General features: G+C 41.5%; 1 protein-coding gene across 2 annotated transcripts in view; it reads right to left on the bottom strand.

Moving 5' to 3' along the window:
- The window catches only part of med27 (mediator complex subunit 27), a 90,926-nt gene that overhangs the window by 28,165 nt on the left and 47,188 nt on the right, over positions 1 to 15,573 (bottom strand). For both annotated transcript variants that reach the window (XM_021605362.3, XM_021605363.3), the window contains exon 4: positions 4,669 to 4,762. In XM_021605362.3, the coding sequence (XP_021461037.1) occupies positions 4,669 to 4,762 (94 nt within the window). The remainder of the gene's footprint in view (positions 1 to 4,668; positions 4,763 to 15,573) is intronic.

Genomic DNA, 15,573 nt, shown 5'->3' with positions numbered 1-15,573 from the left:
AGAACTTGCACAATCGGTGGCTGACTAAATACTTTTTTGCCCAACTGTATATACATCATTTGGATGGCGTATTTGTAATCTTCCCGTCTCTTTCTCTCCCGTCAGCCACTCTCTTTCTGCTTCTCTTACCCTCTCTATCCTCTAATTTCTGTCTTCGCACACCAAATGGATTAGAGTTGGACACAGTACTGGCGCATGAAGGGATCTTAGCATCATTGAGCAAAGACGCAGACAAATGGATGAAGCCACTGGTCAGCTAGATACAATGCTACACTGAACAAAAATATAACCGCAACATGCAACAACTTCAAAGATTTTACTGTTACTGTTCATATAAGGAAATCAGTCAATTTAAATAAATAAATTAGGCCCTAATCTATGGATTTCACACGACTGAGAATACAGGTATGCATCTGTTGGCCACAAAAACCTTTTAAAAAAATGTAGGGGCCAGTCAGTTTCTGGTGTGATCACCATTAGCCTCATGCAGCGTGACATCTCCATTGCGTAGTTGACCAGGCTGTTGATTGTGGCCTGTGGAATGTTGTCCCATTCCTCTTCAATGGCTGTGAGTGGTTGCTGGAAGTTGGTGGGAACTGAAACGCGCTGTCGTACACGCCAATCCAGAGCATCCCAAACCTGCTCAACGGCATATCTGGTGAGTATGCAGGCCATGGAAGAACTGCGACAGTTTCAGATTCCAGGAATTGTGTACAGATCCTGGAGACAGTGGGCTGCGCATTATCATGCTGAAACATAAGGTGATGGCAGTGAATGTATGGCATGTCAATGGGCCTCAGGATCTCTGTGCATTCAAATTGCCATAGCTTATGCCTGCCCATAACATAACCCCATCACACTGTTCACAACATTGACCTCAGCAAACTACTCGCCCAGACAACACCATGTCTGCCATCTGCCCGGTACAGCTGAAACCAGGATTCATCAGTGAAGAGCACACTTCTCCAGCATGCCAGTGGCCAGTGAAGGTGAGCATTTTCCCACTGAAGATGGTTACAATGCTGAACTGCAGTTAGGTCAAGACCCTGGTGAGGACAACGGTCAAGCAGATGAGCTTCCCTGAGACGGTTTGACAGTTTGTGCAGAAATTATTTGGTTGGGCAAACCCACAGTTGCATCAACTGTCTGGGTGGCTGGTCTCAGACGATTTGGCAGGTGAAGAAGCCGGATGTGGAGGTCCTGGGCTGGCGTGGTTACACTTGGTCTAGGATTGTGAGGCCGGTTGGACGTACTGCCAAATTCTCTAAAACGACGTTGGAGGCAGTTTATAGTAGAAACATGAACATTAAATTATCTGGCAACAGCTCGTGGACATTCCTGCAGTTAGCATGCCAATTGCACACTCCTATAACATGTGACAAATCTATGGCATTGTGTTGTGTAACAAAACTGCACATTTTAGAGTGGCCTTTTATTGTCCCCAGCACAAGGTGCACCTGTGTGCTGATCATGCTGTTTACTAAGCTTCTTGATATGCCACACCTGTCAGGTGGATGGATTATCTTGGCAAAGGAGAAATGCTCACTAATGGATGTAAACTAACTTGTGCACAACATTTGAGCGAAATAAGCTGTTGTGCATATGGGACATGTCTGGGATCTATAATTTCAGCTCATGAAACATGGCACCAACTCTTTAAATGTTGTGTTTATATTTTTGTTCAGTGTATTTCACGGTAAACAAATTGACAGACTTTCAGCATGCTTATAGGGAAGGGCACTAAACATGTACGGCACTTACACAAATGACTGATGATTCGCTAAAAGAAATGGATAATAAGAAAATTGTGGGAGCTGTCTTGTTACACGTCAGTGTAGCTTTTGATATTATCGATCAAAATGTGCTGCTGGAAAAAAGTACTTCATGTGTTATGGTTAAATATTCCCTGCTATATCGTGGATGGAGAGTTACCTGTCCAACAGAACACAGAAGGGGTTCTTTAATGGAATCCTCTCCAACATAATCCAGGTAGAGTCATGCATTACCCAGGCCAGCTGTCTAGGCCCCTTACTTTTTTAAATGTTTACTTATGACCTGCCACTGGCACTGAGTAAAGCCTGTGTGTCTGTATGCTGATGACTTAACACTATACACGTCAACCACAATAAGTAAAATCGCTGCAACACACTGTATTGTTGGATGCCCCGAAAACAACAGATGTAGACTTTCCAATGAAATAGTAACAATAAAAAAAAAAAGCCTATATACAAGGAGTACCAGTACCAGTACCGAGTCAATGTGCAGTGGTACGCGGTAGTTGAGGTAATTGAAGTAACACAGTATGTACATGTTGGTAGGGGTAAAAGTGTCTAGGCATATTTGCCACTTTCAATGCAAAATACCGAAACAAAATATTACATTGCGCACGACTCAGCCTGTACTCCACACAATATTCAAGTTTGAGCTCAGCAGACCTGAAATTTGCTCACTGTTGATATTTTTTTGAGGGAACATTGGCCACAAGGCTACTGTCTAAAACTGTAAGGGTATAGCCTCAGTGTTCACTGTAAATGCGCACCGGAAGTTACACAACATTTTCACACAAAAGACCTAAAATTTCCTGCATTTTTTGCAGTGTTACTTTAGTAAATGTGCTACAAACAGGATGCATCTTTTGGAATATGTTTATTCTGCACAGGCTCCCTTCTTTTCAGTCTGTCAATTAGGTTAGTCTTGTAGAATAACTACAATTTTGTTGATCCATCCTCAGTTCTCCTATCGCAGCCATTAAACGCTGTAAATATTTTAAAGTCGTCATTGGCCTCACTGAGAAATCCCTGAGCGTTTTCCTTCCTCTCCAGCAAATGAGTTAGAAAGGACGCTTGTATCTTTGTAGTGACTGGGTGTACTGATACACCATCCAAAGAGTCATTAATAACTTCATCATGCTCAAAGGGATATTCAAGGTCTTCTTTGTTTACATGTTTCAATCTCTATCAAAAGGTGCCCTTCTTTGCGAGGCATTGGAAAACCTCCCTGGTCTTTGTGGTTGAATCTGTGTTTGAAATTCACTGCTCAACTGAGGGACCTTACAGATAATTGTGTGTGTGTGGGGTACAGAGTTGAGGTAGTGATTAAAAAATTATGTTAAACACTATTATTGCACACTGAGTGAGTCCTTGCAACTTATTAAGCACATTTTTACTCTTGAATTTATTTAGGCTTGCCATAAATGGGGTTGAATACTTATTGACATTTCGGCTTGTCATTTTTTCTTAATTTCTGAAGGCACTGTAACTAATGCGAGAAAAAAAAGAAAAAAGAAAACTACACCTCATAAGGAAAACAGCGCGGACTGTGAAGACACGCTAACACACGCACTCTACACACACTTACATTGTAATATTGTTATATTACTGTATTATGGATTTGTATTGTAGATACAGATATGTTGTGGTAGAGTAGTGTGTAATAATGTGTTGTATTGTAGATATGTTGTGGTAGAGTATTATGTAATAATGTGTTGTATTGTAGATATGTTGTGGTAGAGTAGTGTGTAATAATGTGTTGTATTGTAGAGATGCTGTGGTTGAGTAGTGTGTAATAATGTGTTGTATTGTAGATATGCTGTGGTAGAGTAATGTGTAATAATGTGTTGTATTGTAGATATGTTGTGGTAGAGTAGTGTGTAATAATGTGTTGTATTGTAGATATGTTGTGGTAGAGTAATGTGTAATAATGTGTTGTATTGTAGATATGTTGTGGTAGAGTAGTGTGTAATAATGTGTTGTATTGTAGATATGTTGTGGTAGAGTAGTGTGTAATAATGTGTTGTGTGATCTACTGTTTCATTTTGTATGCAATTGCATTAATCTTGTTTGGACCCCAGGAAGAGTAGCCTTGGCAACAGCTAATGGGGATCTGTAATAAAATACAAAAATACTTAAAGGGAAGGCCAAAGTGCTGAGTGCTGACGACCTGGCGGTCATGATTAAAATAGCAAGACTGACCAGAGTGCTATTCCTCACATCACTAAGTCAGGGGCACTGACTTTGTAGGGTCCTTTTTGTGGTAAGAGACGGTAAAGAACAGTAGCTGTGCCGTTCAGCAGTATGTATGCTGCTGTAGAGCAGAGCTCCACTACACATCCCAGGGAACCATGTTAATAATTACAGGTAGTATTAATATTTAACAGCTCAACTCTTCTTCGAATGCTTAAGCACATCATATAAATAAAACTCAGAGCAAAAGCAGAGCTGGGGAGAACCTAGTGTTGGTAGGAGGACTGAAGATGTTTCTCTATAATTTACCTCTTGCATGAACAGTGAGATGTGCAGTACCCTTTCAACTGCACATAATCATTAGTCAAGGAACTTAAGCAGTGTCCCTCTATCATGGATATCTTGTCACAGAATACACACACCATAATAGCTCCTTGGTTCTGTATTTTTGGACAGCAGTCATGGACAGGAAGCTGCACTCATCCTGGTATCCGATGAAGGAAAAAACTGAGGACAAGGTGCATAGCTTGCATGTTCTTTTGTGGATATTGCTGACACCATGCAAATATCATCTTGGTCAGCATTTTTATATATTTATATTGGGAGTGGCCTTCCAAACTTGAATAATTGGTCAGATGTTGAATGTGTGAGAAGCAGTTTTGGACCAGAGGAGTGTTGTATTCCCGGTGGTGAGGAGGAATCTTACCAGAAGTACTGCTGACGTCCCGTTGGGTCGGAAGAGTTCAATCGACATGTCTGGAAACATCCTGCCGATCCTAGATATCACGTCGTCCACATACCTGGAGGATGACAGAGTACATTTTTACCCTTAGAAAAAAATAGCAAATGTTTCAAACTACAAAACAGTGCCTTTGGAAAGTATTCAGACACCCTTGACTTTTTCTACATTTTGTTAGGTTACAGCCTTGTTCTAAAATTGATTAAATAAAACAATATATTCAACAATCTACACACGATACCCCATAATGACAAACTGAAAACAGGTTTTTATACATTTTTGCAAATGTATAAAAAAATAAACAGAAATAGCTTATTTATATGAGACTCGAAATTGAGCTCAGGTGCATCCTGTTTCCATTGATCATCCTTGAGATGTTTCTATAACTTGGAGTCCCCCTTTGGTAAATTCAATTGAATGGACATAACTTCGAAAGGCACACACCTGTCTACATAAGGTCCCACAGTTGACAGTGCATGTCAGAGCAAACCAAGCCATGAGGTCGAAGAAATTGTCCGTAGAGCTCCGAGACAGGATTCTGTCACAGTGGCTTCTTTCATTCTTAAATGGAAGAAGTTTGGAACCACCAAGACTCTTCCTAGTGCTGGCCGTCCGACCAAACTGAGCAATCCAGGGAGAAGGGACTCGGTCAGGGAGATGACCAAGAACCCGATGGTCACTCTGACAGAGCTCCTCTTAGGAGATGGGAGAACATTCCAGAAGGACAACCTTCTCTGCAGCCCTCCACCAAATAGGCCTTTATGGTAGAGTGGCCAGACCGAAGCAAGTCCTCAGTAATGGCACATGACAGCCCGCTTGGAGTTTGCCAAAAGGCACCTAAAGACGATGTAATCACTGCTAAAGGTGCTTCAACAGAGTACTGAGTAAAGGGTCTGAATACTTATGTAAATGTGATGTCTGTTATTTTGTTTCATATAAACTATCACAAAAAAAAAGTTATTGTTTTGTCGTCATGGGGTATTGTGTGTAGATGAACCTCAGGGTATGTGGGATGCTAGCATCCCAACTGGCCAACTACAAGTGAGATTGCAGAGCGCCAAATTCAAATACAGAAATACTCATTATAAAAATTCAGAATTTTTAATTATTTTACCTTAATTTAACTAGGCAAGGCAGTTAAGAACAAATTCTTATTTTCAATGACGGCCTAGGAACAGTGGGCAGGGGCAGAATGACAGATTTGTACCTTGTCAGCTCGGGGGTTGGAACTTGCAACCTTCCGGTTACTAGTCCAACGCTCTAACCACTAGGCTACCCTGCCGCCCCGGCAGGCCGCCCTGGTTTAAAGATGAACTTCTTGTGAATCCAACCACGGTGTCAGATTTTTTTAAATGCTTTACGGCGAAAGCATGCCTTACGATTATTTGAGAACATAGCCCAGCAGACAAATCATTACAAACAGTAACCAGCCAAGTAGAAGAGTTACACAAGTCAGAAATAGAGATACAATGAATCCCTTACCTTTGATGATCTTCATATGGTTGCACTCAGAATACATTAATTTACTCAATAAATGTTCCTTTTGTTCGATAAAGTGTTTTTATATCCAAAAGCCTCAGTTTTGTTTGTGCGTTTTCTTCAGTAATCCACAGGTATTCAGAACCCTTCACTTTTTAAACATTGTTAGGTTACAGCCTTATTCTAAAATGTATGAAATTGTTTTATTCCTTGTTAATATAATGCGATTTACCCGCTTTTCTTTTGGGGTGGAGATAGAATAGATTGTGTGATGGGGGTGTGTCTACAGATATGCCTTGTTCTGACCTTGAGTTAATTCCCTAACAACTCCACTACCTTTACCCGAGATGAAACCCTGAATGAAGTAGAGCAAACCTGCTGGTTTCAAGTAAAAGTGGACAAAGTATATACTCTCTTTTTTCCGATAGAAATAACAGCATTCTCCATGCACTATAACTTACAACTTGATACGAGCTAGGTAAATGAGTAATCAGTTTGGATAAGGGAATTGTAAATATAAATGACCGTTGTTTTTGATCAATTCTACCTTATAATAGCTGGAGACAAATGTGAAACCAGTCATATGGCAGCAAACTGAAGCATATTAACATGACTTTTCCACAGTAAAGTTTATGAAATGCTGTGCCATTATGCAGAATTTAAATTGTAGAGCCTTTTAACTTGCAGGGAGGGGCAGTCTCGAATGTCTTATTTATCGGCCAACCCACCTCTTTTCTATCATGTTAAATATTAGCAACTATCAGTATTGACCCTCAGTAGGACTAATAACCACATACATTCAACTGTCAATTTACTGTTAGTTCCCTTCAGCTGGTTGTTGCTGAGGATCATTAGTAACTGAAAGATTAGTGGAATCTGTGTGGGTAGCTGGACAGGTAGGATGACTGACAGTGAAGGTGAACAGGTGGTCACGTGTCAGGTGACAGAGGAATGGATGAGACTGAGGCAGGAATTCCTTTAACCCTAAAGTGGTATATTTACTGAGTAGTCTGTGCTGCATCACAAAGGAAACAAATAACATGTATCCAATCAAATTCATAATCAAAGATCAAATCAGATCATTCATTATTAACATAAGTTAGGGAGTTCAACAGTTCAGTTCATTAAGTCAATAGTAATCATCCGCGAGTCATTTAGGCTCGTAACTATTTATCATAAATCATGAAAGAATACAAACAGTGAATGGTTATACAATCTATAATCCCCATTATCAAAGTCAATCAGTTAGCAAACAATGACGTTTCTCATTTCACTGGCTTCATGTGTACATATAATTAATTAATTTCATATGAACCATATTGATTGCATAATTGGCCTATGAGGATCCGTAGGGCCGTGATCATTGACAATTCACATTACACAATATGTTTGAAGCTGCGCTCCAAGCCGCGCTCCGCTGTAATAACTATTAACAGTAACTGAATGGCCCACTCTCCCGATCGTCACAGATAATTCAGATGAAAGGTAACATAGTCGGTGGACTTACGTGGATTCAGGGACGCACAGAACTTCTGGTTCAGATGGAGTTAAGGAAAGAAGCGAGATCAGAAGATGGCAATTTCCTCCTTTTATGGAGTTGAGATCTGTCGGACATTTCCACCTGACCTAATTAAAGCGCCCCTGGCCCAGCTGAGTAAATGGCAATGAATTAAAGGAGTATTCCACCAACTCCATGGGCCTTTTCTACAGCCACCCCGGAAATTTGTTAAATTCCACACTCCTCAAAAAAGGCTCATTGCTCCCCGTCCTCTGTCATCTCAGGGAGAGGAATTAGTCGGGCAAATGGCCGGATATATGTCCGGTTCTTCACCTGGATCTCCACTGATCTAACACGACCATCGGTCCCAGGCATGGTCTTAAATATACGGCCCACCGGCCAGGAGGCTCGAGGCAGCTGAGGGTCCACCATCATTACTACTTGGCCAGTTTCCAGGCTGGCCATTTCTCTCCTTGCTGTAGACTTGGTACAGTGCCTTGCGAAAGTATTTGGCCCCCTTGACCTTTTGCCACATTTCAGGCTTCAAACATAAAGATATAAAACTGTATTTTTTTGTGAAGAAACAACAACAAGTGGGACACAATCATGAAGTGGAACGACATTTATTGGATATTTCAAACTTTTTTAACAAATCAAAAACTGAAAAATTGGGCGTGCAAAATTATTCAGCCCCTTTACTTTCAGTGCAGCAAACTCTCCAGAAGTTCAGTGAGGATCTCTGAATGATCCAATGTTGACCTAAATGACTAATGATGATAAATACAATCCACCTGTGTGTAATCAAGTCTCCGTATAAATGCACCTGCACTGTGATAGTCTCAGAGGTCCGTTAAAAGCGCAGAGAGCATCATGAAGAACAAGGAACACACCAGGCAGGTCCGAGATACTGTTGTGAAGAAGTTTGAAGCTGTATTTGGATACAAAAATATTTCCCAAGCTTTAAACATCCCAAGGAGCACTGTGCAAGCGATAATATTGAAATGGAAGGAGTATCAGACCACTGCAAATCTACCAAGACCTGGCCGTCCCTCTAAACTTTCAGCTCATACAAGGAGAAGACTGATCAGAGATGCAGCCAAGAGGCCCATGATCACTCTGGATGAACAGCAGAGATCTACAGCTGAGGTGGGAGACTCTGTCCATAGGACAACAATCAGTCGTATATTGCACAAATCTGGCCTTTATGGAAGAGTGGCAAGAAGAAAGACATTTCTTAAAGATATCCATAAAAAGTGTTGTTTAAAGTTTGCCACAAGCCACCTGGGAGACACACCAAACATGTGGAAGAAGGTGCTCTGGTCAGATGAAACCAAAATTTAACTTTTTGGCAACAATGCAAAATGTTATGTTTGGCATAAAAGCAACACAGCTGAACACACCATCCCCACTGTCAAACATGGTGGTGGCAGCATCATGGTTTGGGCCTGCTTTTCTTCAGCAGGGACAGGGAAGATGGTTAAAATTGATGGGAAGATGGATGGAGCCAAATACAGGACCATTCTGGAAGAAAACCTGATGGAGTCTGCAAAAGACCTGAGACTGGGACGGAGATTTGTCTTCCAACAAGACAATGATCCAAAACATAAAGCAAAATCTACAATGGAATGGTTCAAAAATAAACATATCCAGGTGTTAGAATGGCCAAGTCAAAGTCCAGACCTGAATCCAATCGAGAATCTGTGGAAAGAACTGAAAACTGCTGTTCACAAATGCTCTCCATCCAACCTCACTGAGCTCGAGCTGTTTTGCAAGGAGGAATGGGAAAAAATGTCAGACTCTCAATGTGCAAAACTGATAGAGACATACCCCAAGCGACTTACAGCTGTAATCGCAGCAAAAGGTGGCGCTACAAAGTATTAACTTAAGGGGGCTGAATAATTTTGCACGCCCAATTTTTCAGTTTTTGATTTATTAAAAAAAGTTTGAAATATCCAATAAATGTCGTTCCACTTCATGATTGTGTCCCACTTGTTGTTGATTCTTCACAAAAAAATACAGTTTTATATCTTTATGTTCAAAGCCTGAAATGTGGCAAAAGGTTGCAAAGTTCAAGGGGGCCGAATACTTTCGCAAGGCACTGTAGGTAATCCCGAATGAATCGGGCCCAAAAATGGTCAGCTAAGATTTGGATGTGTCGCCACCGGCGTCTGCCTACGAGGTTGGTATCAGCATACATGGCTTGAGGAAGTGACGCATCTCGGCGTCCCATCAAGAGCATATTCGGTGTAACCGGAACGGGGTCAGCGATGTCTGCAGAGAGATATCCCAAGGGTTTGGAGTTCAGAATCCCTTCCACCTCTATCAGGACGGTCCGCAAGACAGTTTCAGTGACAGTTTGATCCCCCAGGACGACTCGTAAGGCCGTCTTTACAGATTTGATCTCTCGCTCCCATGTTCCTCCAAAATGAGGAGCGCCCGGAGGGTTACATTTGAATGAGATTTGTTGGTCCATCAGCTGGTCCTGGAGGCTGGGTTCCATGGCTTGGAATGCTTCCTCCAACCTGGCTTCTCCTGCCTTGAAGTTCGTACCTCTGTCAGCCAGGATCTCGTGGGGTTTCCCCCGTCGGAAGATAAACCGCCGTAGGGCCATGAGGAAGGCTTCAGTATCCAAACTCTCCAGTAGGTCCAGGTGGACACATCTGGTTGTCAAACACTTGAATAGAATGCCCCAGCGCTTTTCCACATGACGACCTAACTTGATCATCAAGGGGCCAAAGCAATCTACTCCTGTTGACCAGAAGGGTGGTTTAAGGAGGCGCAAGCGAGCAGGGGGTAAATCTGCCATTTTGGGCACCGTAGCTCCGGTCCGCCATCTCTGACATTCTACGCAGGCGTATTGGTGTTGATAATATACACTACCGTTCAAAAGTTTGGGTCACTAAGAAATGTCCTTGTTTGTGAAAGAAAAACTATTTTTTTTGCCCATTAAAATAACATTGAATTGATCAGAAATACTGTGTAGACATTGTTAATGTTGTAAATGATTATTGTAGCTGGAAAGGGTATCATTTTTGTTATGGAATATCCACATAGGCGTACATAGAGAGGCCAATAATCAGCAAACATCACTCCTGTGTTCCAATGGCACGTTGTGTTAGCTAATCCAAGTTTATCATTTTAAAAGGCTAATTGATCATTAGAAAACCATTTTGCAATTATGTTAGCTCAGCTGAAAACTGCTTTGCTGATTAAAGAAGCAATAAAACTGGCCTTCCTTAGACTAGTTGAGTATCGGCATTTGTGGGTTTGATTACAGGCTCAAATGACCAGAAACAAAGACCTTTCTTCTGAAACTCGTCAGTCTATTCTTGTTCTGAGAAATGAAGACAATTCCATGCGAGAAACTGTCAAGAAACTGAAGACCTCGTACAACGCTGTGTACTACACCCTTCACAGAACAGCACAAACTGGCCCTAACCAGAATAGAAAAGTGGGAGGCCCCGGTGCACAACTGAGCAAGAAGTCAAGTACATTAGAGTATCTAGTTTGAGAAACAGATGCCTCACAAGTCCACAACTGGCAACTTCATTAAATAGTACCCGCAAAACACCCGTCTCAACGTCAACAGTGAAGATGCGACTCTGGGATGCTGGCTTTCTAGGCCCATCTTAATCCCATTTTAATCTTTCCCATCTTAATCATTTCTTTTTATTGGCCAGTCTGAGATATGGCTTTTTCTTTGCCACTCTGCCTAGGCGGCCAGCATCCGGGAGTCGTCTCTTCATTGTTGACATTGAGACTGCTGTTTTGTGGGTATTATTTCATGAAGCTGCCAGGTGAGGACATGTGAGGCGTCTGTTTCTCAAACTAACACAACATGCCATTGGAACACAGGAGTGATGTTTGCTGATTATTGGCCTCTCTATGTACGCCTATGTAAATATTTCATTAAAAATCTGCCGTTTCCAGCTACAATAGTCATTTACAACATCAACAATGTCTACAATGTATTTCTGATCAATTTGATGTTATTTTAAATGGACCAACATTTTTTATTTTCTTTCAAAAACAGTGACCCCAAACTTTTGAACAGTAGTATATATATTTTTTTAAAAGACATGTGGGCTAATTAAATTGTTATTTAGCGGAGCGCAGACCAAGCTGCAACAGTTTGATGGCACAATACTTGGCTGTGTTGTCACACAGTTCGATGGCTAGTGCAGGTAATAGACAAGGGTATAGCCTACTATTGTACACTATTCAACCTATTATAATTCTATGTACACTAATCTTCCAACATTACCGCGGGTTGAAGAACTGAATGTTTTAAAAGGCTCTCCTAACTTGTTAAAATAAAATAAAAAATTCACAAATATTTTCCTAACCCTAAATAATCTACAAGATCAGAGTATTTTAAAATGTACCAATTGGTGCTGAACAAAGGCAGTAGAGTTGCTTAAAAAAGATGCAGAACAATGTCAATTGGCAGCATTGTAGGGTGCAGTCTGCCAGACAGTTACAAGACAAGACTTGTTCTTACATCTAACTGCTTAATAATTCATCTACGGAGTGAAACTCATTTAACCAGAACACAACACATTTTCACTGACTTAAATCAGTATTGTAAATTAACATCTCCCTAGGCGTTGGATACTTGCCATTCTGGGCTAGGAGTTCCAAGTTCCACTTATAACTAAACCAAGTTATTTGAGCCTGACACCCCAAAAATTCCCCTGGTACATGTATGGTTCAACATTGAAAACTTCCGTACACCTTTTTAAAAAAAGAGGCCTGTTTTTCTTGCAAGTTTCTTCCAGTCTCCATGTAAAGTTGACTTCCCTAAAACGAAACCATGCACCATGGGGATACTCAATTAGCATAGCCCTAATTACTTGATATTGAGCTGCTCCCTAAATACAAAACGAGGATGGGTTTGAGAGAGTCAAATATTTACCTCTGTGTGTTGAAGTGGCTGCCATATCATCCTTTGTCCTAATGAGGGCTTGGAATTGCCAAGGACTATATTATCACAATACTTAGGTGCCAATACAATATGTATTTCAATTCTGCTGAAGAGAAACAAGAGAGAGCCAGGAGAAAACAAGTTTGAGATAAGTGCTCAAAAATGTTGGCACAACAAAAGATGGAGAACAAGCTATAGGATAAGAAATGCCAGTTTTGGCACAGGTACAACCGACTAACACTAGCTAATGTTTACTACCTAGCAAAAAAATAATATATATACACTACCAATCAAAAGTTTGGACACACCTACTTATTCAAGGGTTTTTCTTAATTTTTACTATTTTCTACATTGTAGAATAATAGTGGAGACATCAAAACTATGAAATAACGCTTCCGTCCCTCTCCTCGTCCCAACCTGGGCTTGAACCAGGGACCTTCTGCACACATCAACAACTGACACCCACGAAGCATCGGTACCCATAACTCCACAAAGGCCGCGGCCCTTGCAGAGCAAGGGGAACCAATACTTCAAGGTCTCAGAGCGAGTCACATCACCGATCGAAACGCTATTAGCGCGCACCACCGCTAACTAGCTAGCCATTTCACATCGGTTACAACAGCTTTGCACAATCTTCAGAAACGTTGATCTCTGCCATGCCTGGTGTGCTCACAGCAAATGTGGCCCTGATGAGAGACAATAGTCTATAGATGGTTTGGAGGGTTAAAGATGAAAACACAATGGCGCAAAAACGTTCAGCTCGCTGTAGACTGACTAAATGTACTTTCATTTTCTTGTGGGGAGAGCACCCTTGTGCTCTGATTGGCTTCCCAATTTAAGCCTTCATCGACAGCCGAATATTGTTGAATTGGGAAAGTCAACCACCCCTTGCCACCAAGTCCTCCATGGTGCGGGCAGCAGGTGATTCTGGGACATCATCATGTAACCCTAACCTAATTCAAATGCTCCAAACAGGGAATTTAGGCCTAACTCTATGCAAATAGGACTTGACTAAAAGAAAACACATGAAGATTAGACTGTCTGTGTAGCAGCTAGTCTTTTTGAAGATACAGTATGAATGTAAGAACAAGTCTTGTCTTGTAACTGTCTGGCCACCGCCTGGCACCCTACAATGCTGCCAATTGACATTCTGCATCTTTATGAAGCAACTCTACTGCCTTTGTTCAACACAATGCACATAGGGCCTGATTCCGACTTAGGATATTACACCTTTATTACACATGCCTTTCCTACTCACTTCTCAGTAAGTTGGTATTCAGACTTACCTTGTGCAGGTGCTTAACGGGCTTTGCAGGCATGGCTCCCTTGTGCGCGCTAAATAAATGTAATTCAACTGCTGAAAACACTCCCACTTACTGGCCAACAGATTTTCTCGTGAAGTTTTCATTCCATAGGCTTTTCAGTACATTTCTCGTAAGTCATCCCTTTAAATACTGTGTCTCTTTTTTAGTTGGAATTTTGTCCACAGACTCAGTAGAATATATGGAGAGAATGGTTTCAGAATATTAGGGATCAATGAAAGAAAATGGGAAGAACCATGCGATGGCCCAAACTTCATCGAGAAGACAAACCAAATGGAAATGATCACTCCAGTTACAATGTGATGTCACATTTAAGATCAATGTGAAAAAAAGCTTGTGTTTCAGAAATGTTCCTAATCTTGTTCTGTTACCGTGTTAATATGTGAGTGGACTTGTGTGTTTGCGTGATACTTGTGACAAGGCCAGACCTAAGAGAGCAGTGCAGTGGGGAAGGTGATGGGGTTGGCTCCCAATAGACCTGCTTAGCCTCTATGCTGATAGGAATAGACAAGTCCAAGGTGACAACTGCAATCTGAATTGATGTTCCAAGGACAAAGGTCTGTGTCCCAGGAGAGACAAAATTATCATCGTTGGCCAACAGACGACAACCCCACGACGAGTCCCACCAAAATGACATTGCACAGCTCACAGTACGCAGATGACCTTCCAGAAGCAGATGCAATATCACCATATTACTACACATTACAAACCATTAGGAACACCTTCCTACTATTGAGTTGCACCCCTTTTTGCCCTCAGAACAGCCTCAATTGGTTGGGGTGTGGACTCCACAAGATGTCAAAAGCGTTCCACAGGGATGCTGGCCCATGTTGCTGCCAATACTTCCCACTGGTGTGTTAAGTTGGCTGCATGTCCTTTGGGTGGTGAACCATTCTTGATACACAGGGAAACTGTTGAGCATGAAAAACCCAGCAGAATTACAGTTCTTGACACATTTCAAACCAGAGGGCCTGTCACCTACTACCATACCCCGTTCCAAGACACATTTTTTGTCTTGCCCATTCACTCTCAATGGCACACATACACAATCCATGTCTCAAGGCTTAAACATCCTTCTTTAACCTGTGTCCTCACCTTCATCTAAACTGATTGAAGTGGTTTTAACAGGTGACATCAATAAGGTATCATAATTTTCACCCCTGGATTCACCTGGTCAGTCTATGTCACGGAAAGAGCAGGTGATCCTAATATTTTGTACACTCAGCGTGTAGTGGTACCCTTCCAGAGAAAAAATAGATCTGTATCAGTCAGTCAGGGGGGGGGGGGGGGGCTAGCTAGCGGTCTAAGGGATGTTGGCTTATGCATGAGAGGAGTCAGTCAATATGTGCCAGTTTAGCTGATTACATTCAGCATGACTCCATTTAGAGGATTAACACATATGCATGACAGTGATCTGCCTCATTGATACAGTGATCTGACCGTTTGGTATTTTATTAGGATCCCCATTAGCTGTTGCGAAAGAAGCAGCTTCTCTTCTTGGCATCCACACAAAAAATTACATAATACAGAACATTAATAGACAATAACAGAACTAAATAAATTTTACAATGGCGCACATAGCTACATATCTAGACCCACTTCAGTTTGCATAGCACACCAACAGGTCCACAGACGATGCAATCACCACC

This window comes from Oncorhynchus mykiss, chromosome 6 (genome assembly GCF_057628025.1).
Source record: "Oncorhynchus mykiss isolate SJ-2025 chromosome 6, ASM5762802v1, whole genome shotgun sequence".
Classification (NCBI taxonomy): domain Eukaryota; kingdom Metazoa; phylum Chordata; class Actinopteri; order Salmoniformes; family Salmonidae; genus Oncorhynchus; species Oncorhynchus mykiss.
Note: the sequence above shows the minus strand (reverse complement) of the source record. Positions and strands in the feature narration are given on the sequence as shown.